Genomic DNA, 24,389 nt, shown 5'->3' with positions numbered 1-24,389 from the left:
CACCTGTCTTAAAACTCTGTGCAAATCTACTCTAAAATAGCTTCATGGTTGGTTTTAAAAGGTTTGTGTCCCCAGAACAGCTACAAGTGACATTCCTACAAGGTGTCATCCTATGACTGAGCGGCCAGCCCCTGGTTCATACCTCAGTTTGAGAACAGCATACACTATGGACTTGACCTCTCCACCCAACTTACATCATCTGTGTTACAAAACATGAAAGACAAATGATTGATCATGTGATTTGTTCCGGGTAGGTGTGTATGGACGTGAAGGACAGAGCAGTTGAAACTTACGTGAACAGAAGTTTTTATTTTTATATCATAATCCAATTCTAATCTTTCCCATTGATCAAATCTGAAAAAACTTACATTTTAGCTGTATTACATTTACAAAAACATTCTTCCACATTACATTAGCACATTCTTCATGCTTTGATTCCAGTGTTGAGAAATTTAATGAATAAAATCATGTTATTGTGTCACTTTTAATTACCTTCTTCAAATACGTGTCGTCTATAAAGTCTAAATTAAAAAACACTGATCTGCAGCAATCTCTGAAGGCTCTGCCAAATTATTCCAAGGTCAGTATAAGCTGATATTTTCCATCGTACAAAGTTCATGGTAGGCAAACATGTTCCCCCTTTTCTACTGAGCCAAGCCGGGCAGAGTTCTTCCTTAAAACTCTTCTTCTGCCTGTTTGCTGCGGGAATGCTTGAGCTGCTGGAGCCGCTCAGCGGTTTCAGAGATCGTACGCTCTCCATGCACCTTATTGTCTCTGGTTCGGATATTGACGGTGCCGCTGGTTTTCTCTTTTTCACCAACAACTAAACCAAAACCCACAAAGCTTCTGTTAGGTGAAAAGAGTCCTACTGAATATTCGAACAGAAATCTACCCTGTAGCTTCCGATGCGTTAAAAGGTACAGTTGACCAAATCTCCTCATGAAAAAACAAAACCCAACCCACCATTCTGCAATGACTAGAACTGCTGTGCTTATTACCAAGTCACTTAATCCAGCCAACTTAATAAAAATTCACCAGATGAAAAGTAGGAAGTGAAGGGGAGAAGATTTTTAGACAAACCTTTCAAGATTACTTGAATCTTTCAAGTTTCCAAACCAAAATGTTCCTTTGTTATAGGAACAGGACATACAGTTGGAGATCAGGACTGGAAATAACTACTGATGATCACAATTCCCTTAAGCCTCCGAGTTTCAAGTTTTCCTAAGGTTTGGCAGGCTGTCTTTGGTAAGTCTCCTTTCTTACCTAGGATGAAGTTATATTGTGCTAACTGTGCATTTCTGATCTTCTTGTTTAATGTACAGCCTGGATCCAGATCAATGTCCACCATGAATTTAGCGTCGTGGAATTGTTGCCGTACCTATTTAAACAGAGAGAATTCTTCAGATCTCAAGGAGAATTATATTTTGATCTTAAATAATTTTATTTAACAAACAATTTGGACAATTACACAAACATTAAAAAGGAATGTTAATAAATATACTGAAGCATATATTATTGTGATGTGGAACTACAAAATGATATACTGTTTGAGAGATAAACTGTGAATTAAATAAACAAGGTTAAATTTTCCATCTATCTGACAACCAATTACCTTTGTCAGTCAACTTATTGACAACTCAATAAGACAGAATGATATGAACGGGCCATTTTTATTTCACTAATAGGTTGTTGCGCTTTAGTGATCATTAACCAATGAATCTCCTGGGATTTTATAAGTATGCAAATTTCAGAAAGGTTCTTACTTAGTTTATTACAGTGCCAGGATAAGACTACACTCGCAATGGTAACCTATTTTAAAGTATAACGCACCAGTGCTTTTTTTCTTAACATGAGCCCTGTGCATATGTTAGTTGAGTTATTCTGCCACTGGGTAAGAAGCCTGGTAATTGCAGGCTGTTTAACGTCTCTGGTCTCTAGTCATTAAGGATGAATAGCAGTGCCCTCCCCCCACAACTCAGTATAATCAAAAATCCACCCCCTACATAATTTGAAATGCCACTCCATCCCCATATGGAGAAAGTCAGTGTTACAGTTGAAAAGTTAGCTAACTAAAACTGACATTTTTTCTACTGTGTGAGCTTTCATAATGCATATACAATAAGGTAAAATCCATTAAACATGGAAAGCATAACTGATCCTCATCATTTCTGAGTAAAACTACTGTGTGAGGTGATAGGAATAGAGTATATCTTGAACAGTCTGCCTATCAGTTGGTTTTTTTTTTAATGTTCCTTTATTAAAAGGCAGTTGAGACTCGAGTGCAATTTATTCTGAGCCAAACACAGGCTGGTTTTTTTTTTGGCTGCACAGTGCGATCTGTGGTCTCAGTGTCCCAATCAGGCATTGAACCCGTGCTCCCTGCAATGGAAGCGTGGAGTCTCAGCCACTGGACTGCCAGGGAAGCCCAACGTGGTCGTTTTGACGTTACAATGTTATTCACTGATATTTAGATTTTTGTCTAGCCAATTTATTACTTTCACCTTGCAATTATGAAACAATGCCTTTTATTAATAACTCAACTTTTCATAATTTGAGATTTCTCAGCATGGAATTGTTGCTGTATAATAGAATAGACTGTTCTACTCTTGGTGTGAGGTATGAATGGATGTTTGTACATCCGTTAGTAAGGTGGCTTTTTGGTAGGGAGGGCAAAGATTGCTCTGTCATACCATCAACTTGAAAAAAATTTCAAATTAAAGAAATGTACTTTAGAAACAAACCAAAATTACTGAGTCAAACAGCAGTTTACACTACATTATACATTTGAATTTACATGTCACACTATTTGCTAACATTAAAAACTAAAACATCAAGTGTGTGTAAAACTTTCCAAATTAAGTCTACTCACCACAGAACCACATAAAAAAACATTAAAGAGGTAATATTCTACTTAGGCTTACCAAAGACTGAAAATGTAAACACTTCTCTATATCACAACAGCTTGACTTACAAAGCATAGATATAATTTATGAAATCTCAAAAGTTGAACAACAGCTATTAAATTTAAAGAAAGTCATACTTAAGGATTACCTTTTGGGCATATTCATCACATGTTGGTCCCACTGGAACTACCATTACCTGACGAGGGGACAGCCAGAAGGGCCTTTAGAAGAAATAAAAAAAATATTTAATGTGAGTTTGGGAACTTTCTTCAACAAGGATAGCACATTTCTTAGTCTACTATTCAGTACCTTTTCCTGAAACATGCCAGGACCACTTCCAAAAACCTGGCTTTTTTTCAATGTCCAATAAAGACTGAAGGGTGATTCAGGAGCAGAAAAAGGAAAATCTGTAACTAAGACTTGTCTTGCTAAGCAGAGAGAGCAAAGCAAATAGAGAGCTGGGACCACGCCCCATAATTCAATACAGCAGCGAACAGAAAGCACCATGCACCTGCTGCTGGAGGGCTTAACACACTGATAAAGAGAAGCAGTTAACGATTCAAGTTATTTTACCCCAAAGGTTATTTTATTCAAGTGTTATTGTATTATTTATTTTTCATGTAGGGACAGAGACTTGTGCCTTCAGTTTATTCAAGATCCATTTTCCAGGACTCAACAAGTTGAAACTGTTAGTAACTCGTGATGGTACTTGGTAAAAGTGGGTGTGTTTTCACTGCTTATAAAAAGGTGAGCCCATCTGAAGTTCTCCTTTCAGGGATTTCAGGCACCCAATCCCCACTCGCTGCAGACTCAAGCCAGTGCTGCTCCTGGTCCCACCTCTATTTTCAAGTTATTTTGCTACAATTAAGGGAGTAATTGCTACATTTAGGCTGGAGTAAGCCCCAAATTGCTTCCCTCTTGGCTCAGCCAGTAAAGAATCCACCTGCAGTGCGAGAGGATTCGATCCCTGGGTTGGGAAGATCCTGGAGAAGGGAAAGGCTACGCACTCCAGCATTCTGGCCTGGAGAATTCCATGGACTGTATAAGAGTCAGACACAACTGACTTTCATTTTCACTTTCAAGCACCAAATTAGGCTGAATTTGGTGAGCACCAAATTCCACCCCAATTGTGGGCTGTTCCCCACCTACTACAGGTTTGGTAAAGCATCAGCTGAGGACCCCCCTATTCTCGAGATTGTGCAGAGAATACTGCCCATATTTGTTTTGATTTTGAGAAATATAACTGAAAAGAAATTAGCTTATTTCATTTATATGTATGATATCCCTGACCCCTAGAATGTCTGAACTAATCAAATTACAAACAAAACTGAAGTGACTGCAATGTACAAAATAGGTGTTTCATAACCATTTCCTGTTTTCAACTGCCTTCCCCAAAATGGGGCCCAGACAAAGGTGCTGAGAAAATAAAATGCAAGTAATGTGCTTATTATCTTGCCAGCAGAAACAAATGTTTCTAGAAATGAGACACAAAAATGTTAATTGGTTTGGACTCTGTACTTTCAATCCAAAAAAGAAACCCAAAAACTTGGCTTCTAAACGGTCCAAAATGCTTATTTATTATGATCAGCAACACTGAACAAGGTATTGCTGAAAGCCTACTTTTGTTTACTCAACAAAAAACAAAGTTTTATAAGTTCCCAAAGTTACTTAGAAAGCAATCAAAACAATAAGCTTCTTACTGATTCAATAACTCCTAATTAGAAAGCATTTATATAACATTCGAACCAATCAACTGCTAAAAATAATTACAAACATTCTTATAGCTAAAAAGTTTGGGTTTAGACTGTTATTCCTTACTTTTTAGTAAACACTTGTCATTAATTAGAAGTCACCAACTAGAATCCTTCTCCCTTTCCATCAAAGAACTAAACTGGACAGTTAATTTACACAGTCTGATCAAAAACACAAGAAAATAATGACAAACATTACCATTTGCCCCCATAGTTTTCAGTGAGGATAGCAATCATTCTTTCCACTGACCCCAAGATGGCTCTATGGATAATGACTGGCCTTTTCTTATCATCACCATCATGGCTAGAAAGAAAAAAAAAAATTGTTCTCTTTTATTTTGTATATATGTTCCTTTATGTCCTTATGGAAGAATACTCAGAGCAGACACTTAGAAACTCACCTTACAAAAGTAAGATTAAATCTAATGGGCAACTGAAAATCCAATTGTATTGTTGCACACTGGTGGTACCGCCCAATAGCGTCTTTAATCTGGATGTCAATCTAAGATGCAAAGATTGGGTTCTATTAGGGGTGAATTTTTATAAACTTTAATCTCTTCTTCACCTGAACAGAAAAGACATATTACTCTTAACTAGACTTTGGTACTGACCTTTGGACCATAGAAAGCTCCATCTCCGGGATTTAATTCCCACTTTTCTCCAAACTCATTCAGACTGTTTTCAAGTTGCTAAGGATAAAACAAAATGATTTAAATTTTTGTCAACTTCTTCCATCCTAATTTGAGACTAAAAATATTATAACTACTTTCATGGGTTACTATTCTTTGCTTTACAATTTTGTCCACCTAGACATACTCATACACAAACCCCTTTAAAGGTTACAGCTTGATGACTAAAAAAACACACTCAACCACGTCTAAAATACAAAATCACAGAGGAAAAAACTGGCTTACACAGCCTAGAAACCATTTCCAATTTTCTTTCGCTTTTATCCATTTAAAGAAGCTTGGCTTTCTCACATTATGGCGCAAGCCAATTTCACTCAAGTAATATTGAAGCACGCTGAAAACCACCACTTACTTTCTCAGCTTGATTCCATACTTCAATATCTCCGAGGAATTTTTCTGGGCGAGTAGACAGGTTCAGTTTAAAAGAAAATCCAAATATGCTATATACTGTACGCAGAAAATCCAAACAACCTTTTATTTCATCCTCAATCTTTACAAAAAACAAAAGGGGGGGGGGCACAGTGGTAATTTAGTTTTCCTCAATTGTCTTGACATGTCTTTCAAAGTGTTTCACCCCAGAGTCTCATACCTGCTCGATGGCACAGAATATATGAGCATCATCTTGCTGGAACCTTCGGACCCGAGTAAGTCCTGTGAGTGCTCCTGAAAGCTCATTCCTATGAAGCACCCCAAAATCAGCAACTCGCAGAGGCAACTCTCGCCAGGATCTTGGCCGATGATCAAACATGAGGCTAAAGAAGAGAGCAAAGTAAAAGCCACTGACGTTTAATTTCACAAGAACACAACTGCTTCTCTGATACTGCTAAGAAAGGCTGTCAAATACTGGATCTAGCTGTTCACACCTCAAAGTCTGGGCTTTTCTAAGCACTTGCATGAATAAAGCAGCAAATAAATTATAATACAACCATCCATGACCAAGCCAGAATAAACAATGTATTTCCATTAAGTCTGAAGTCCTATCCTTGTGCTCTTTGAGGATGGCCTTTAAGGCTCATATTGTAATAGCCCACCAGCCTCTTCTGTCTGTGGGGCAGGCAAGAATCCTGGAGTGGGTTGCCATTCCCTTCTCCAGGAGATCGTCCCAATCTGGGGATTGAACCTGCGTCTCTTACGTCTACCTGTATTGGCAGGCAGGATATTTACCACTAGTGCCTCCTGTACTTTCTTACTGCTCCCCAAAGTGCTTTAGCTCCCGGTTAGTCTGAAAGTGCTTCAGAAACTTTGAAGAACCTGGGAAGACTAAGAATGAACTTGAACTTGGCTCCCTGACTTACAAGCCAGGGCTCATGTGGAGACTCCTCTGTTTCATGCCCTCTGCCCTCGAGGCCTGGTTGTTGGGACTGGTGCTAGGAGCTACGACTTGGCCACCTGCAGCTACAGCTTTCCCTGGTCTGCCCTACACTGCTCCTCACCCAGCTTCCAAGGATACAAAGTGAGCTGCCTCAAGGCAAGGAGGATTTTCCAAGGATGTCAATTCATCAGCAGGAGGTTCTGATGCATGTATCTCAAAAAAATAAACAAATAAAAGTCTCCCCTGTTCTGTCTCCTGTCTGTTCACTGATGCTGCCCCAGTGCCACTCTTGAATGTCTACAGATCTGAGGATCTAGCTGGGCACAGAAGACGTTACACCACTGCACTTATGATGTATTTAAATACTCTTCTGATTACATCATTTTTTAAAAAAATACTTTCAAAGGAGGAAAACAATCTAGGACTGATCGCTAGAAAATCTCTGAGAGAAACTTAAAACTGCTGAATACCAGTGTCCCGGGCAGTTCATGGGTTTCAGAGCAAACAGCTCCTTTTCCACTTCAAAAGAGAACATGTTCTCGCTGTAGTGCTGCCAGTGGCCCGAGGTGACCCAGAGCCGGCTATTATAGATGTTCGGGGTGACCACCTCCTGGAATCCTCGTTTCCTATATTCACTCTGTTAGGAAACAGACACAATGCATGTGTAGGGAATACATGCTTACACATCAGGTGCAAGGAACAATTTCACGAGCCATTTTATACTATCTAGTAAAGTTCAAGATGCACCTCTTAAAATCTCGAAGCTCCGCTGGGAGGTCTTCACCAAAGAGGAAGCCCCTGCACATGTACAAGAGGAGGGTACTCCAGCACAACCAGGCACATGGGAGAAAGGGAAATGACATCAGTGTGCCCAGGAAGGAAATGGGCACACTGTGGAAGTTAAACGATGGATTAATACTGAACAGGTGAAAATGAACTGGATGTGTACTTATCTGAAATGAAAATCACAGGGCAGACTAATACACAGCAAGACTTCATGCATGTAACTTTGAAGCATACAAACACGTAATTTAGATACATATTTATAAGGTAGATGTAAAAATAACATGGACAAAAAGGATCCCTCCATGCTAACTTTAAAATAGTATACAGTTTCTTCCACGAAAGGAATGAAGTAGATCAGAAAGGAGTCTCAAAAGAGAGTTTCTCCCCCCTTACCATGTATGTATTACTCTGTTGTTTAGTTGCTAAGTAGTGTGTGACTCTTTAACCCCATGGACTACAGCCCTCCAGGCTGCTCTGTCCATGGGATTTCCTAGGCAAGAATACTGGAGTAGGTTGCCCTTTCCTTCTCCAGAGGATCTTCCTGATCCAGGGATCAAACCCATATCTTCTGCATTGGCAGGAGGATTCTTTACCACTGAGCCACCAGGGAAGCCCATGTATTACTCTACCTCAACAAAAAATCTGAAGCAAATATAGCCTCATTTGGATATGTTTTAATTAGGAGATGAGTACAGAGATACTGTGGAGAAGGAAATGACAACCCACTCCAGTGTTCTTGCCTGGAGAATCCTAGGGATGGCGGAGCCTGGTGGGCTGCCGTCTATGGGGTCGCACAGAGTCGGACACGACTGAAGCGACTTAGCAGCAGCAGCACAGAGATACTGGTGGTGTTATTCTCTATAAATGTACTGTTGTCACAGTTTACAAAGAAAAAAGTAATGTAAAGATTAACTTGTTTTTCAAAGAAAATACAAATGAACAGTCAGAAAGTCACAGATCTCCCACATAAGGGGTTACGGGCCCCATTTTAAGCTCACCAGCTTGTCTCATGCATATATACCCAACTTTATGGACAAGATCACGTATCAGGAGGAAAGAATTTTTTATACATTTTATGAGACCTAATACATCCATTTTCATTTATTCTTTAAAATGTTTCTTCTCAAACACAAGGTTATCCTTCCCTCTGGCAGACCTTATCTAATAAAATCAACTTACGTCTTAAATCTACAGAAGAAAAGAATGAATATGGCTTACCCTGATGAATTCAATAAGTGTGTTATAAATGTAGGCTCCCTTGGGCAGGAAAAAGCAACTCCCAGGGCTGAGTTCATGGAAGAAGTAGAGTTCTTGGTCCTGGGTATACAAAAGCAAAAGGAAGTTTATACGTATATATATGAATCATGCCCAGCAAGGGTGAACACGCTTGTAGAAATGAGTATTTTTTACCAAACTTAACTTCCAGTTTAGAAATCATTCAGGGGTAGAGGAATAAAGGAAAGGACACCACAGAATCCACTGGTGATGCTCTACATCATCTTGGGCAATGAGCAGATAAACGTTCCTGGGACTTAAGTTTCCATGTCTTTCAAGTAAATCAGCAAGAGCGGGGAATTTCAAAAGCACCTCCCAGATCTACAAAATGCTGCTATACTTTTTTTAAAGAAAAATGTAGGCCATCAACATGTGTTCTCAATAAAAGGAGTAGTTAAAATGAATTTCTGCACAGTACTGAACACACTCTAGAAAGATAACGTGGACAATGAATATAAGTAATTTACAGCTTTTTCAGGACAGTACAGTAAGTCCTTGAAAGCGACAGCACCTCTTCAGAATTAAATTCCCATTACCTGATACAATTATATTTCAAATTGAAATCTGGTCTACACACATTATTCTTTTTAAACATACCCTTCCAATTTTCCTATGATCTCGGTTTTTAGCCTCCTCTTGGAACTTCTCCCATTCTTTCAACATCTTAGGATCTGGAAATGAAATGCCGTAAATTCTCTGTAGAGTCTCCATATCTGACTTGCCTTCCCAGTAGGTGGAGGAATTCTGAAAAAAGGGAATAACCATGAGATAACGTTCAAAGTCTTAATATCTCATTTAAGAGTTACATGTTATTTCTCACAGTTACATTATGAGTCAAATTCGTATTTAGCCCTTATTTCAAGAAAAATGGCACAAAAAGTGAACACGTAGTATATAAGAATCTCCCAGTTGCTGACGTCTACAGTAGTTGTACTCATTCCACAGCATGAAGCTAGTTGCTTAATCCTCTCAAAATTGCCCAGTTCTCAATACCCACTGACATCACAACTGCACAAACAAAACTGACTTTAAGAGGCACCTTTCTTTCACAAGAAGAATCGGCAAAAATGGAAAATCAACTAACCAACCAACAACAACAACAATCTTATTGGCATGATTAGTTTGGTTAAAAAAGAACAACTTGGATAATTACCACCTTAGACATACAAAACACAAAAGGCATACAAAAGGCATGCAGCCTACAGTGAGTTGGTCTCAAAGCTTGACTGTGTGATTTTGTAAGTTCCCCAAGTCTCCACCACTATGTGCTCTGGTGATGGCTGGTGAGTCTCTCAGTCACAGCTTGAGAGAATTTCAGTTAAAAAAAAAAAAAAAGGCTAGTGACACACAGTGCCCACAGTCAGCAGACAACACAAGAAAAAAATCCACCCTTACATATGCAAGAGAAACACGGCTGAAAAGAGAAATGAATGCAAGTTTAAACAAACATACATCTTTAGTAGACAAGTATGTCTATATAGAGCCTCCAAAGTTATACTGCTTACTTTGTGTATTTTCAAAGTCTTGATTTTGCCAGTGTGTCTGACATGAGGACCCCGGCAGAGATCTATCAAGGGGCCACACCTGAAGATTAAAAAAAAAAAAAAGGAATTTCAACAAAGACTTAAAATGACATATACAATAGTAGCATTTAATGATACTTGATACTCTCACCTATAGACTGTGGTAGTTGGAGTATTCACTTTTTCATTTAAAATCCTGCATTTGAACTTGTTGTACTGAAAATAGAAAAAAATATTTTAAAAAATAACCACTCTTTAATTTTTACTTCTAAATACTGTAGCTAGAATACAATTCGAAGTATGTCTAAGCATGGTATAAATGTCATACATGTTTTAAAAACATTTGTTAAATCTGTCTAAAGAACAGGACAGGCATTGACTTAGTATGCTAAGACCAATGTACTTTAAGTAATGTTAATGAGTGAAACGGAAGTGGAGGCCATGTTACAATTCAATTTACCTTAAACATTTCCAGTAAAGTTTCCTTCTTAACTTCTAATCTTTCAAAAGTTTGCTTTTCTTTAATGATTTTCTTACATAAAGTCTCCAAAGAAGAGAAATCATTGCTGGACACACCCCTGAAGAATAAAATAGAATTGATCTCCTTCTATCCCATTCTACTCCCACCACAGCTTGGGGGAACATGTCCTTAGAATACTTCAAAGGTTTTAATATAGAAGATGAGACTTCTGCATTATATTAAGAATTTTACACCCTGGCATCATATATTAAGAATTTTAGACCCTTGCATCATATATTAAGAATTTTAAACTAGACTTTTTTAAATAAATTATTTCTATATTTTCAGTGACTTCACGCTTGCTCTTCATGAAGACCATTCCCACATGTCCCACTAGGAAAGGAGAGGTTCAACCTTCATTTCATTTCCTGACATAAGGTTTAGGTCTATGATATAAATCACCTTCATTGATCTAGAACAGAGCTCTCAAGAAAGTCTTTACTACTTCATGAGTTACTACAACACTTCAAGTTTTCTTAGCAGGAATACTGGGTAACTGTGAAGCAATAAGCTTTAAATCATTCCTCCTTTATTGACAAATCTTTAAAATGAACCCACAGTAATTCAGATTTTACTTTTCTTTATCGTTACTCAACTTACCCTTCTTCAAGGTACATGTCATAATAGAATCCATTTTCTATTGGTGGTCCATAACACAAACACCCACCGTAGACTCTTTCCATGGCCTCACCCATTATGTGAGCACTTGAGTGCCAATACACCTGAAAATTCAAAGAAAAATAAGGTGGTTTGAGTCTGGGAGTATAAGCTGTAAATTAATTGTTTGTTTTGAAAGACACATAAAGTTTAGTGTAGAATAACTCAAGATAAGAAGATCTAAATTTATAAATCTACCGATTGCAATGTGATTCTATTCCGAGCCAAAAGAATTTAAAAGAATTCTAATTACTAAATTGTATTTGTATCTTAGAAATTATCTGCTCAAACTAATTAAAATACAAATTTAGCATCATTAATTAAATGGGATGGATTTTGTTCCCTGAAAACAACAGGTACCCACAACATAACTGTCTTATTAATTGCAATGGCTCAGGGTCTTCTGAGTCAATGCCACAGGCTATGCTCTGGCCTTTACTTGGCTGTGAAACATCACTTACGAGTTATACCTGCTTTTTTTCTTACTGTGTTTAGTTGCTCAGTCATGTCCAACTCTTTGCAACCCCATGGACTATAGCCCACCAGGCTCTTCTGTCCATTGGGATTATCCAGGCAAGAATACTGGAGTGGGTTGCCATGCCCTCCCCTCTAGGGGATGTTCCTGACCAGGTCTCCCACATTGCAGGTGGATTTTTTACCATCTGAGCTACCATGGAAGCCCTTTTTTCTTATTGGCCCCAAACAACACACAACTAGAGCCTATAATACAATTTAAAACCAAGAACAAACATATGAAACTTGAAATCAAAATAAAAAGTAATAAGTAAATTTAAATTCTCATAAAAAACTTAAGGACTTCAGAGTACATTTGGAAACCATTGATTCACATAAGCAAATCACCATCATGAAAACAAAATATTTTATTGCTTCTTATACGGTATTCACCCTGGAGAAATATGGGGAAAACTCTGCTGTCAAATGCAGACTGATTTTTATACTGCTTTCAGCATTTTAAGGTAAGAAAGATATGAAAATCAATTGTTCAAAAGGAACAGAAATTTGAATCATGTTCAAATTTAATAAATAGATACATCTTGATTAAGTGTTGTTACTTGCTTAATCAATTTCTAATAAAATTCCGAGCACTTTTCCCTCACTCAAGTATCTTGAGTAAGAATAAATTTGAATTAAGTGCACTTCTGCACTTCTTAGTTTTATAAAACAAGCACTTTTATTCTGTTTCCTACATGAAAAACAAAATCAAGACTTCAAATATGACAATGAGACATCAACCAACTTTAGCCACCTGCCGGCTTAAATAATAAGCCGGAAGAGACTGTGAATCTGAATAAAAACTTACTGCTTGGGCTTCCTCATCCTCAAACTTGAGCAGCTCCAAGGTGCAATCTTCCTCCAGAGGGCGGTCTAGGTCCCAGACGGCTTTATTCACCTTAGCAATGACAGTGTTGTCGGCAAGGCCTTGACTTAAAATATATACACACATGTATAAATACACAAGACTCTATAAAAAAGAATGTTGTAGCACAACAGTTGATGTGAGAACCAAAATAAGAAAACATTATATACAAGCATATTTCATCTTTTATTACACTCTGTAGATATATATACACACACACATATATATATATTTTGTGTGTGTGTGTGTGGTAACCCTGCATCAAGCCTGTCAGCACCATTTTCAGAACAGCATTTGCTTACTTTGTGCCTCTGTGTGACATTTTCTTAATTCTCAGAATATTTCAAACTTTTTCATTATTACGATACTTGTTGCTATGGTGATCTGTGATCTTTGATGTTAGTATGAAGATTTGCTGTAGGTTCAGATGATGGTTGGCATTTTTTAGTAATAACTGCTACTGCTGCTGCTAAGTCACTTCAGTCGTGTCCGACTCTGTGCAACTCCATAGACGGCAGCCCACCAGGCTCCCCCGTCCCTGGGATTCTCCAGGCAAGAACACTGGAGTGGGTTGCTATTTCCTTCTCCAATGTGTGAAAGTGAAAAAGTGAAAGTGAAGTCGCTCAGTCATGTCTGACTCGTAGCGACTCCATGGACTGCAGCCTACCAGGCTCCGCCGTCCATGGGATTTTCTAGGCAAGAGTATTTTAAAATTAGGACATGTACTGTTTTTTCAGACCAAACTACTGGACACTTAATAGATTACAGTATAATGCAAACAACTTGTATATGTACTGTGAAACCAAAAAATTGACATGACTTGCTTTCCTGTGATGGTCTGGCACTGAACCTGCAATGTCTTTAAGAGGTTTGACTGTGTATTATGTGGTGATGTACATTTAACTTTCTGAAATAAAATTAAAAAGCAACAAAACTTGAGATAGTCCCCAAGAATATAACTAGACGATTCTGAAAATTCCAAACACGATTATTTGACATCTAATGCTTCTTGTTTAAGCAAACAAGGCAACTGTAATAAACAATAACAACTTCCAGGAGTTTACATTTTAATTTCTTCAAAATTAGTTTTCCATAAAACCAAGCTACTTAGACTCCAAAGGAAAAAAAAGGGCGGGGGGGGTTGAGATAGGGTGGTTCTAAATAACTTCTCTGCTTTTCTTCTGTTTGAATTCTGTAACATATCTTTCCTTTGAGAGGTGACACTAATCTCAGAATTCTGTAAATGCCTAAGATGATATTATTTACAACAAACATATATGTGAAATGAAACGCTATCTAATAAAACATTTTTATAATACGGATAAAAACATCACCTAAATACATAGTACAAAGTACAAGTGATGAGGTGTCAGACCACACCAGGTACAGAAGTCACAGGAGTTCTGAGGAAGTGAGGGCAGGACAGGTGAGAGGTGCCTGGACAGGCTTTAAACGTAAAGTCACCAGGTAGCCTAGTGGTTAAGAATCCGCCTTCCTTCCAAAGCAAGGGACGTGCATTTGATCCCTGGTTGGGGAATGAAGGTCCCACATGTTCCGGGCAACTAAGCCTTCACACCACAACTACTGAGCCTGCATGCTCTAGAGTCGGCATACCACATATAGAGAAAAACCCACACATCGCGATGAAGGCCCATGCGCCATACCGAAAGATCCACATGCTGGAACGAAGATCCATCATGCCAGAACAAAGACCCGATGCAGCCAAAAATAAAGAAATATTTATAAAAAATAAAGTACCCAGGGGCTGAAGGATCAGAAGATTTGGACAGGAAGAAAAGGAAAGGAGATGGCACTCTAAGTGTGAGAACAGGCATGGTTGCAAGCAGGGATATGTTAGGAAAGGTACAGGAAGCTGTGTGGCTCAAGCAGGATTGAGTATGGTTAGTCAGATTACAGATGCGAACATGTAGCTGGAGAAACAAGTCTATAACAATCTAACCTGACAAAAGCAGGCAACACCCTACACCATGAGGCCCTCACACTGTGAGTCTTAAAGTCTACCACCAGCATGCTTGGGCTAGGTGAACTTGCTGTGGGAGCTGGTTCACTCCTTGTTCTGTTTAAAGGTTTACAACCTGTTTATATATCCTTCCCTGCTGATGCATCAGAACTGAAGAACAAACAGAAAATACATTCCTATCCCACCTTCAGTGTTCCCATTGAATTTCCCGCTATATCCAATGTTTCCTTTCTTCCTGAGATCAAAAGGATCGAATCAAAAAAAAAAAAGTCTACATTCACAAAAGCTACACGGATTTGTCAGAGGGAAGCATATTTTATCATACTTGTGTAAAACAGTTGTCAAAAGATTAAAGTACTGATGAAAAGGTGATTAATATTCTCTGTATTCTTTGGGAAGAAAATAAGTTTCATCTTAGGATTTAAAAGGTACTCTGAGATGCTAACAATTCTGAAAATGTCGATTACATATGAATAATACTGGATCATTTCAATTTTTCAAAGAAGGGGTAAAATAATCTACAAAGTAAGATTTGGAACAAAACTTCAAAGAAAAACATTCTGAAGCAAACGGAGCAGCCCCCCTCCCTTTTTCAGTTACAAACAACAAATGGACAAGACAGGTATAACTCATACCTAATTCCACAAGCAATTTGATACGGTGTAGTTTTCCAGGATTCTGCATCCACCTGTTTACCATCAGGCAGGGTGACTTTAATGGGCTTACTATCTTTTTCTGCCTTTTCTGCCAGAATGGAATCATGTTCTGCTTTTAGTTTATTGTACATCTCAAGACGTGTGTTAATATATTCGGGCCAAGGATTCAACTGCAAGATAACAAACATTCAGTAAACACTCGCATTCCTTTTCATATAGAAAAGCAAAGAAATAATAATAAAAAGATTTATCTTATGTGAAGTAGTGCTTTAATTTTTTCCCCTCTTACAAAATTTCCTTCTCATTTCAATCATATTTTTTTCTTGGCTTTTAATTTTTTTTTTTTAATGGAAGAGTCTTGATCTCTTTATAACTCCCTCCTACCACAGTCCTTCTCTTTCTTTAGTCATTCAGGTGCTCTTAGGGGGCTTTTCATTAAATCATCACAGGTGTCCATAATCTTTGACAGGGAAGCACCAATAAATTAACTGAAAGCTCAGAGCCCATCATTCTATTAATACAATCCTGCTCACATTACCTGGTCCCACCTACTCAGAAGCATCAGTACGGTCCTATCCACACACATAACCCTCCTCATCTTACTGCCATTTATCTCCACATCCGTCTGGCACTTCCTGATCAGAAGCACTTAGTGTTAACTTATTCAGCACTCATGGAGCAGATACTCTCTGTACCTGGCCCTGCAGAGGAGAACAAGATCTACCCGCTGCCCTTAGAAGGGGAACCAGACAAGTACATAAATGATGGGAGTGTGGAGGAGGAGGAAAGGTCTTGGATACCTCACTGTATACCTTTTTTCCAGACAGATCACTTAACATACATCATCACACACACAATTCTTGATTCAGAAAAGTCCTCTAATTATATCCCTTCTTTCCTATTTCCAGGCTAATTCTCAAACAGAACAGCATGTACTACTCATATTGAAAGTATAAAAAATAAATTAGGGAACATATGCATTTTCCTACAAATTCTGAAATTCAGTCAACTATTCCCCCCACACTTACAGTGGGATACAATGGACAAAACATAACAGAAATGGTTATGCAGGACTCTAAGCAACACTTAGTAGTGCTTCATCACCTATAAACTTACCTTTCAGTAAGTGGAAGTGCTCTAAGTTTAGCAATGCAATGTTTATGAAAAGAGCTCTTAAGTCAGTTTACTGTGCTATAGCATACTTCTTAAGAGCCTATTCCTTTGTTCTTCTGTCTTTTGGTCATTTTCCAAAGAGTCTCTAATAAAACAGTTGCAATGACAAAAGCAAAAAGTGAAGCCTAGTTCATAGCAGTTCAACTTCAAAAACAAAGTAGGAAGATGAGTCTCACTGCCTCCAACAGCACTCATGAACTAGGTGGATTCTGGCATGACTCCTGAGATGCCAGTTCCTTCCACTGTCTGCCTGGTGAACTGAAAGCATTTTCGCTACACTTGTGAGGCCTTAAAGAGATCTGCCCTGGTTTAAAACCAGTCCCTAGTGGCAGGTCCAGGTGGAAACAGTATGAATGAGGTGAAGGAACGGGGCTTTCTCTGGTTTCTCTTATACTCAGTATAAGCTCAAACACCAAGCCTCTCAATGTCTCATTGAATGAAATGGTCAGAGGGCTAGCACCCAATCTGGCAATTGAATAATTATCACAGTCCTCTTTTTACCAAAGTTTTGTTCTCTGGTTTTCACATCTAATCCCACAGATTATCTTACAATCATACTTCAGCTGTTTTTCTTTTTCAATAACCAGTAGCCGCCAGTCTTTCTTTCCCTCTTAGACTTCCCTGGTTCTTCTCCCTGATTTTTCCATCTTGTGCCATCTTAAAATCCCATGATAACCATAAGACTCTCACACAGGACGAGTCTAAGACAGCTCCCTGCCCCGTCAATCTCTGATGAGAGAGCCCTGTAATCATTTACCTCTGCTCGACCTCCATCCCCCGATCCTTCTTTATTCTTCTTCTTGCTTCCTTCCTTTTGTTTCTCTTCACCAGCACCTACCTAAAGAAGCAAGAAAGACATGAAAGCTCTTTATTTTAATCTAATTTGTCACCCATCCAAGCTGCCCCTAAGAAAGTTTTAAGGATGTTATTTTAGCGTCTGTTTTTTAAAAAAGTGGAAATCTGATTTTGAAAGAGGAGGACATTTCACCACTGTCAAAGACAAGCTGCTGCTGCTAAGTCACTTCAGTCGTGTCCGACTCTGTGTGAACCCATAGACGGAAGCCCACCGGGCTCCCCCATCCCTGGGATTCTCCAGGCAAGAACACTGGAGTGGGTTGCCATTTCCTTCTCCAATGTGTGAAAGTGAAAAGTGAAAGTGAAGTCGCTCAGTCGTGTCCGACCCTTAGCGACCCCACGGACTGCTGCCTACCAGGCTCCTCTGTCCATGGGATTTTCCAGGCAAGAGTACTGGAGTGGCTTGCCATTGCCTTCTCCGCAAAGACAAGCTAACAACTTACAATTAAGACAGGCCTTTAAAAGTGCAGAAGAATTACTTGGTAATATCCAAGTCCTCAAATTTCATTCACTTTGCCTATTCTCATGACTCCTGCTTCAACTTTAAATGGACATATACTATATAGCCACAAGAAGCATTCAATTTATTCAGTTTGTATTTTCAGGAAAAAAAAATACTAATGTAATATATACTGACCCATTCCACAAATACTACCCAGAGCCTCTGTGCTCACAGGATTTGTTTTAAATCCCTGCAGAAGAAGCAAACGTAAGACTCAATCCCTATCATGGGCAAACCTAATCTTTCCAGAGAAACTAAGGCATACAGGTGTGAGAAACTCCTAGGGGAGAAAAGAACACAGTTGGAGCACTCGGAGATGATGCCAGATGAGCTACTGCTGCTGCTAAGTCACTTCAGTCGTGTCCAACTCTGTGCGACCCATAGACGGCAGCCCACCAGGCTTCCCCGTCCCTGGGATTCTCCAGGCAAGAACACTGGAGTGGGTTGCCATTTCCTTCTCCAATGCATGAAAGTGAAAAGTGAAAGTGAAGTCACTCAGTAGTGTTAGACTCTTCTCGACCCCATGGACTGCAGCCCACCAGGCTCCTCTGCCCATGGAATTTTCCAGGCAAGAGTACTGGAGTGGGTTGCCAGTGCCTTCTCCGGTCAGATGAGCTAGGACAACACTAACCATTAGGGCTTTAAAAGACTTTACAGGATGGAGGTTTCAACAGGCTGGATCTTGAGAATGGAGGACATTTCTTTGTTTCTTTATTATTTTAAAACTTTTTATTTTGAATTGGGGTATAGCTGATTAACAATGTTGTGACAGTTTCAAGTGAACAGCAAGCGAAGGGACTCAGACATACATACACATGTACGACAATGAAGGAAATTTCTTTATTACTGGAAATGAGACAGTGATAATGACTAAACCTCTTAGGAAATCTTGTCAGTGGAGACAGGACAGGGCTGAGAGAGAAGTGCTAAAAGTTACCATAAAGAATGTGGACTTCTCAGAATTCAGTTCAATTCCAGGAAGTCACAGAAAGTTTTAAAGTAGTAAGTCCTGTGCAAGAAGACACCAATGGCAAGAACTAGTCTTAACCAGTGGATCTCACCCGGAAGCAGTGCCCCGTTCAGGGCACATTTGGCAATGTCTGGAAACCTTTTCGCTTGTCACAAAGCAAAGCTTGTAGAGGCCAGGCATAGTGCTAAGCATCCAACAAGGCACAGGACAGCTTCCCACAACAAAGAATTATCCAGTCTGTAGTGTCAAGAGCATTGAGATTGAGAAATCCCAAACCACATTAAGGGATACTACAGGGAACGGCTACCCACTCTAGTGTTCTTGCCTGGAGAGTCCCATGTACAGAGGAGCCTGGTGGGCTAAACAGTCCATGTGACTGCAAACAGTCAGACACGACTAGCAACTAACAGTACTACACTACTACAAAAAAGTATCGTCTCAGAAATAAATGACTTACCTCCCTGTCACTGCTCAGACAGAAATATCCTAGAGCAAATTTCACGATATAAAAGTATTACCATCTACAGAGTTCCTCCACAATCACCTCGGATTCTCACAGAAACTATTATTCCCATTTTATACATGATTAAATTAGAAAAACTTAGATAATTTTTCTAGGTTTACATAACCTTTAAGTGGTAGGAAGAAAAGACACCCACTCAGAAGCTGACAGTGGTCAACTCTAAGGGAGGAAGTGATCTTCAGCAGGGAAGGAGTGTTAGGGCAGAACTGGGGATGGGGGCAGGGGGCACAACACTTTAGTTTTGTAATGTTTTTGACCTTTGAACTTTTTAAAAACAGTTCAGTATATATTCCTACACCATAAGATGTACCTACAAAAAAATGCATAATTAAGTGGTTTTTCAGTGTATTTACAGTTGCCCAACTATGCAGAGTACATCATGAGGAACGCTGGGCTGGAAGAAGCACAAGCTGGAATCAAAATTGCCGGGAGAAATATCAATAACCTCAGATATGCAGATGACACCACCCTTATGGCAGAAAGTGAAGAGGAACTCAAAAGCCTCTCGATGAACGTGAAAGAGGAGAGTGAAAAGGTTGGCTTGAAGCTCAACATTCAGAAAACTAAGATCATGGCATCTTGTCCCATCACTTCATGGGAAATAGATGGGGAAACAGTGGAAACTGTGTCAGACTTTATTTTTTTGGGGCTCCAAAATCACTGTGGATGCTGACTGCAGCCATGAAATGAAAAGACGCTTACTCCTTGGAAGGAAAGTTATGACCAACCTAAACAGTATATTAAAAAGCAGAGACATTACTTTGCCAACCAAGGTCCTTCTAGTCAAGGCTATGGTTTCTCCGGTGGTCATGTATGGATGTGAGAGTTGGACTGTGAAGAAAGCTGATCGCCGAAGAATTGATGCTTTTGAACTGTGGTGCTGGAGAAGACTCTTGAGAGTCCCTTGGACTGCAAGGAGATCCAACCAGTCCATTCTAAAGGAGATCAATCCTGGATGTTCATTGGAAGGACTGATGCTAAAGCTGAAACTCCAGTACTTTGGCCACCTCATGTGACGAGTTGACTCACTGGAAAAGACTCTGATGCTGGGAAGGATTGGGGGCGGGAGGAGAAGGGGACAACAGAGAATAAGATGGCTGGATGGCATCACCGACTCGATGGATTTGAGTTTGAGTGAACTCTGGGAGTTGGTGATGGACAGGGAGTCCTGGCGTGCTGTGATTCATGGGGTCACGGAGAGTTGGACACGACTGAGCGACTGAACTGAACTGAACTATCACCACAGTCAATTTCATTATCCCCTAAGGAAATCCTGTACATAACAGGAGTTATTCCCTCCTCCCCTGGGTCCCCAGAACTTGGGGAGACAACTAATATTTCTGTTTCTATAGCCGTGCCTATTCTGGGCATTGCATACAAATGGAATCACACAGTAGAGTCATTTGTGACTGGCTTCTTTACGCCAGTGTATGATTTCAAGATCATCCACATTACATGTATCAGTACTGGACTCCTTTTTACTGTCAAATAACATTTCATTATTTATCCATTTGTCACTTGTGGACATTTTGATTGTTCTTTTCAATTTCATAAAACTTACGACTTGCATCGCTTAAAACACAAAACAAATTGTAAAAATATTATTCCAAATTTCCTTCTGAGCTAACACTTCTCCTACTCTGGGATTCAGGACTTAATGAACTTTTAAGGTTCATCTATAGCCGACAGTTGAACAATGAATACACCTTAAGTCCATTCTAGTCAAGTAAAGTACTGACAGGATTCTAAGATTACCTGTGTGCCTTCACTATATGATTAATATTATATTAACTATAATATTATAGTGAATATTATGTAATATGTATTATATATAATATAATACATACTATATATACTATATAAGTAATATATAATATATAATAAAAGAATATAACAGTGAACATTAATATTATTAATAACTAGCCAAGTATTCAGGTAAAAAGATAGATACAAAATTAATTGCAGGTCTATCTATGAAAATTCAAAATGGAAAGAGAAGGAAACAATTCTGTTTTTCGGATTAAATCTTTTTGGTCACATGGATACTGCTAAATGAAAGCAGTAATGATAAAGGAGAGAACTAACATCAAGGTTTTTTCTGTGTTCTAAAACACCTCTCCATTTGACAAACGAGGCTAGTGGCTCAAAGAGTAAGTAACTTTCCATTTGCATACAGCTAGTAAACAGGGTTTCCCTTGTGGCCCAGATGGTAAAGAAACCGTCTGCAATACGGGAGCCCTGGGTTCGATCCCTGGGTTGGGAAGATCCCCTAGAGGAGGGCAAGGCAACCCATTCCAGTGTTCTTGCCTGGAGAATTCCATGGACAGAGGAGCCTGGGGGGGCTACAGTCCATAGGGTCGCAAAGAGTCGGACACGACTGAGCTACTAAGCACAGCACAGTGAACAGCAGAGCCACGACACTAAAATGGGTCTCTCTGGAACCCGGAGGTCCACTTCACCTTTCCTGTAACAACTCGAAACGTGACGGGGCAGCCGTTCTTTATTTCCAACGAAAACAGAACAAAGATGGGCAAGTGTACATACTATACATTCACGTAAAAGCGATCTGAACTTTCAATCCAAAAGCTGGCCCACAGAACAGGATTGGGAAGATGTTCCCAAGCACAGTATGCCACTAAAGCGAAAAGTTCAGACGTGAAATGATGAACGTTTGTCAATGCCGATAAGACAAGCCTCCAGCATCGGGCAAGGGATTGTGTAACTTCTCTAGAGTTTCCCAGGTGGGGTGGTCTCCACCGTTTATTATACACTTGGGCAGATATCGGTGACTTGGTTTTCCCTTTCTTAAACTGGGTCTTTTACCCGTACGTGGTTTTACAATAAAATGAGGCTCCGCAACATTCTTCCAGACTAAAGTGAGCCAAAGACGCTAGTCTGGAAGTCCAAAGCTCTAGATTCTAATTCTGTCTCGGCTTCTAATTAGTTGGGTGGCTCTGAGCAAGACACTCAGCGTCCTCATCTACAAAAAAAGGATGGACCCAGAGATGATCCGCAAGGCCCCAACCTGCTTTATGAATCTGCGATTGCTCTCCAAAGGGGAGAGCCTTGTGCGGGAGTTCCATCGCCCCTCGCCCGGGGATCCTCCACCGCTCCCTCTCCCCACGTTGGGCAACACCGGGGTCAAGAGCCCCAGCGCGGCCTCCGGGCTCCACGCAGCCCACTCACCGGCTTCTCCTCGTCTCCCATTTTCGCCGCAGGGCTACTGGCCTGCTCCTCGGACATCCGCGAACCACCAAGAGAAAACTAAATCCCAGATGGACGGCCAGGAGGAAAGGACAACCGTCGCCGAGCGGAGGTGGGCAGCGGCGCCTGGGAGCACTGCGCTTGCGGCACGAGGGCCACAGCTGATGCAATCTGAAAGCGCCCAAACTCCGCCTCCCAACCTGATGGGAGAGCAGGCAGCTAATCGACAACGCGGAATGGCGGGCCCTCCTTTCTCTAAACCAATGGGAAAGCGTCTCTGGCGATAGCCCTTCTAGGAAGTCAGGCGGCGGCAGGGCGGGAGAGGAAACTATTGAACCTGCACTCACTCCCGGCGGCTTATAGCGTCCTCCCGGGAGCGCAGAAGTCCGCAATGCGCGTGCGCCTTCTTCCGGGCTGACTCCGCCTATTCCTCCGGGGCCTTTTCGGCCGCCGTAGCGCGCAAGACGTGTCAAGTCTGCGCTTTCGGGAAGCTTCCGGCTGCCTGTCCCCGGCCCAGGGTCAGACACTGGGGAGAGGCCAGAGTTCCCTGCTGCTTCGGCGCTACCTGACCTGGCGCGACTGCTGACTTCTGTGCGCCTTTCCCGGCTTTCAAGTCTATGGCGGTGAACCGAGCGAGGCCCGCCTTCTTGCAATCCGGAGTTCCCAAGACCAGCAACTTCCTTGTTGATCCGGGGACGAGCGCCTTTCCTCGGACATTCATTATTATTACACGCCACCTCCAGGCTGTTGCATCAGGAAACTTTTCCACAGAGACTATGAAAATGCAGCGAAACGTTACTTAAGGAGATAACCACGCCGACTCCGCGGATTCTCCCACACAGAGGTCTCAGTGTTTGGAATCGAATGGCTCGACTTTCGTTTATCAATCAATTTAAAACAGTCTCTGTTTTGAAGTCAGAAGCATAATGAGCTTGTTTACAGTTTATGTACTGCACCAGGTTTCATGGATTATACTTTCTAAACATCAGTCCTCGACAGCTTGCCACCTTCAGGGTCGTCCTTTCATGAAGCTCAGTCAGTAGCCTCCTAACCCGATTTCTTGAGTTCATTTTTTTTCATATGCCAGCAGGCTATTTCTCAGTGAATTTCCTTTTATTATTCTTCCACAAGGGAGTATGGTCTTTAAAAAAAATACAAATATAATCATGGCAACCTCTAGCTTAAAATTCTTCTTTAAGTGGCTTTCAGTGTAAACAAAGTCATGATTTTGAAGGCCTCTGACTGTCTAGCTTTTCCACTTCCCCACCGTACACTGAGCTGCAACCTTAATGACATTATTTCTTGGGTCTGCCTATGGAGGCTATTCTCATTCTCATCTCTGCCTGCCTCACATACTTTTTGCCTGTTTAACAACTACTTATTAGATCTCAGAAATCGTTTTCTTTGAGGGAGAATTTCTTGATCACTCTTACTGGGCTGGAGTAAGTCTACCTGTTACATATTCTGGTAACTTTCTGTAGCACTGTTTATAGCACAATTGTAAAACCACTTCAGTTTTACAATTAAAAACATATTTTCTCAGGTTGAAAACTTCACAAAAGCACAACTTGTGTATTTTTGCCAGCATCTAGCAGCTAAAAGCCTGGCAAACAGTTGATGTTCATTCAATACATGTTGAGGGAATTAATGAGTGTTGAGACAATCCTTGCTTGCAAAACTACCTCTTAATCTGGATTGTGAAAGAAAGAAGCCCAAACCTCTATACTAATG

At 40.2% G+C, this 24,389-nt stretch overlaps 1 protein-coding gene across 2 annotated transcripts; it reads right to left on the bottom strand.

Moving 5' to 3' along the window:
• Positions 1 to 289: 289 nt before the first annotated feature.
• Positions 290 to 23,029, bottom strand: TARS1 (threonyl-tRNA synthetase 1). 2 transcript variants are annotated; one of them, XM_088827643.1, is made up of 20 exons: positions 22,641 to 23,029; positions 17,362 to 17,442; positions 15,411 to 15,601; positions 14,583 to 14,675; positions 12,738 to 12,861; positions 11,360 to 11,481; positions 10,700 to 10,817; positions 10,391 to 10,455; positions 10,222 to 10,300; positions 9,314 to 9,460; positions 8,660 to 8,758; positions 7,126 to 7,292; positions 5,933 to 6,095; positions 5,696 to 5,833; positions 5,266 to 5,343; positions 5,056 to 5,156; positions 4,854 to 4,958; positions 3,052 to 3,124; positions 1,264 to 1,378; positions 290 to 823 (listed from the first exon to the last, which is right to left on the bottom strand). In XM_088827643.1, exons 1-20 carry the CDS (start codon positions 22,695 to 22,697, stop codon positions 675 to 677), a joined length of 2,265 nt encoding a protein of 754 aa, XP_088683769.1. In that variant the 5' UTR covers positions 22,698 to 23,029; the 3' UTR covers positions 290 to 674. The 2 variants fall into 2 exon arrangements, with proteins under 2 accessions (XP_088683769.1, XP_055278185.2); XM_055422210.2 differs by lacking the exon at positions 14,583 to 14,675 and having other exon boundaries at positions 22,641 to 23,026.
• Positions 23,030 to 24,389: the final 1,360 nt, after the last annotated feature.

The sequence above is a fragment of the Moschus berezovskii genome, chromosome 18 (genome assembly GCF_049115385.1).
Source record: "Moschus berezovskii isolate FMDL1 chromosome 18, NW_MosBer_1.0, whole genome shotgun sequence".
Lineage (NCBI taxonomy): Eukaryota > Metazoa > Chordata > Mammalia > Artiodactyla > Moschidae > Moschus > Moschus berezovskii.
Note: the sequence above shows the minus strand (reverse complement) of the source record. Positions and strands in the feature narration are given on the sequence as shown.

What these genes read in the sequence shown, in the direction of transcription:
- TARS1 (XM_088827643.1), bottom strand. Translation starts at nt 22,697, where the DNA reads ATGTCCGAGGAGCAGGCCAGTAGCCCTGCGGCGAAAATGGGAGACGAG. An exon ending in TGGGAGACGAGGAGAAGCCG is followed by an intron (nt 17,443 to 22,640) that starts GTGAGTGGGCTG and finishes TTGCTTCTTTAG; the next exon opens with GTAGGTGCTGGTGAAGAGAA. An exon ending in GTGATGAATATGCCCAAAAG is followed by an intron (nt 1,379 to 3,051) that starts GTAATCCTTAAG and finishes CTGTTTAAATAG; the next exon opens with GTACGGCAACAATTCCACGA.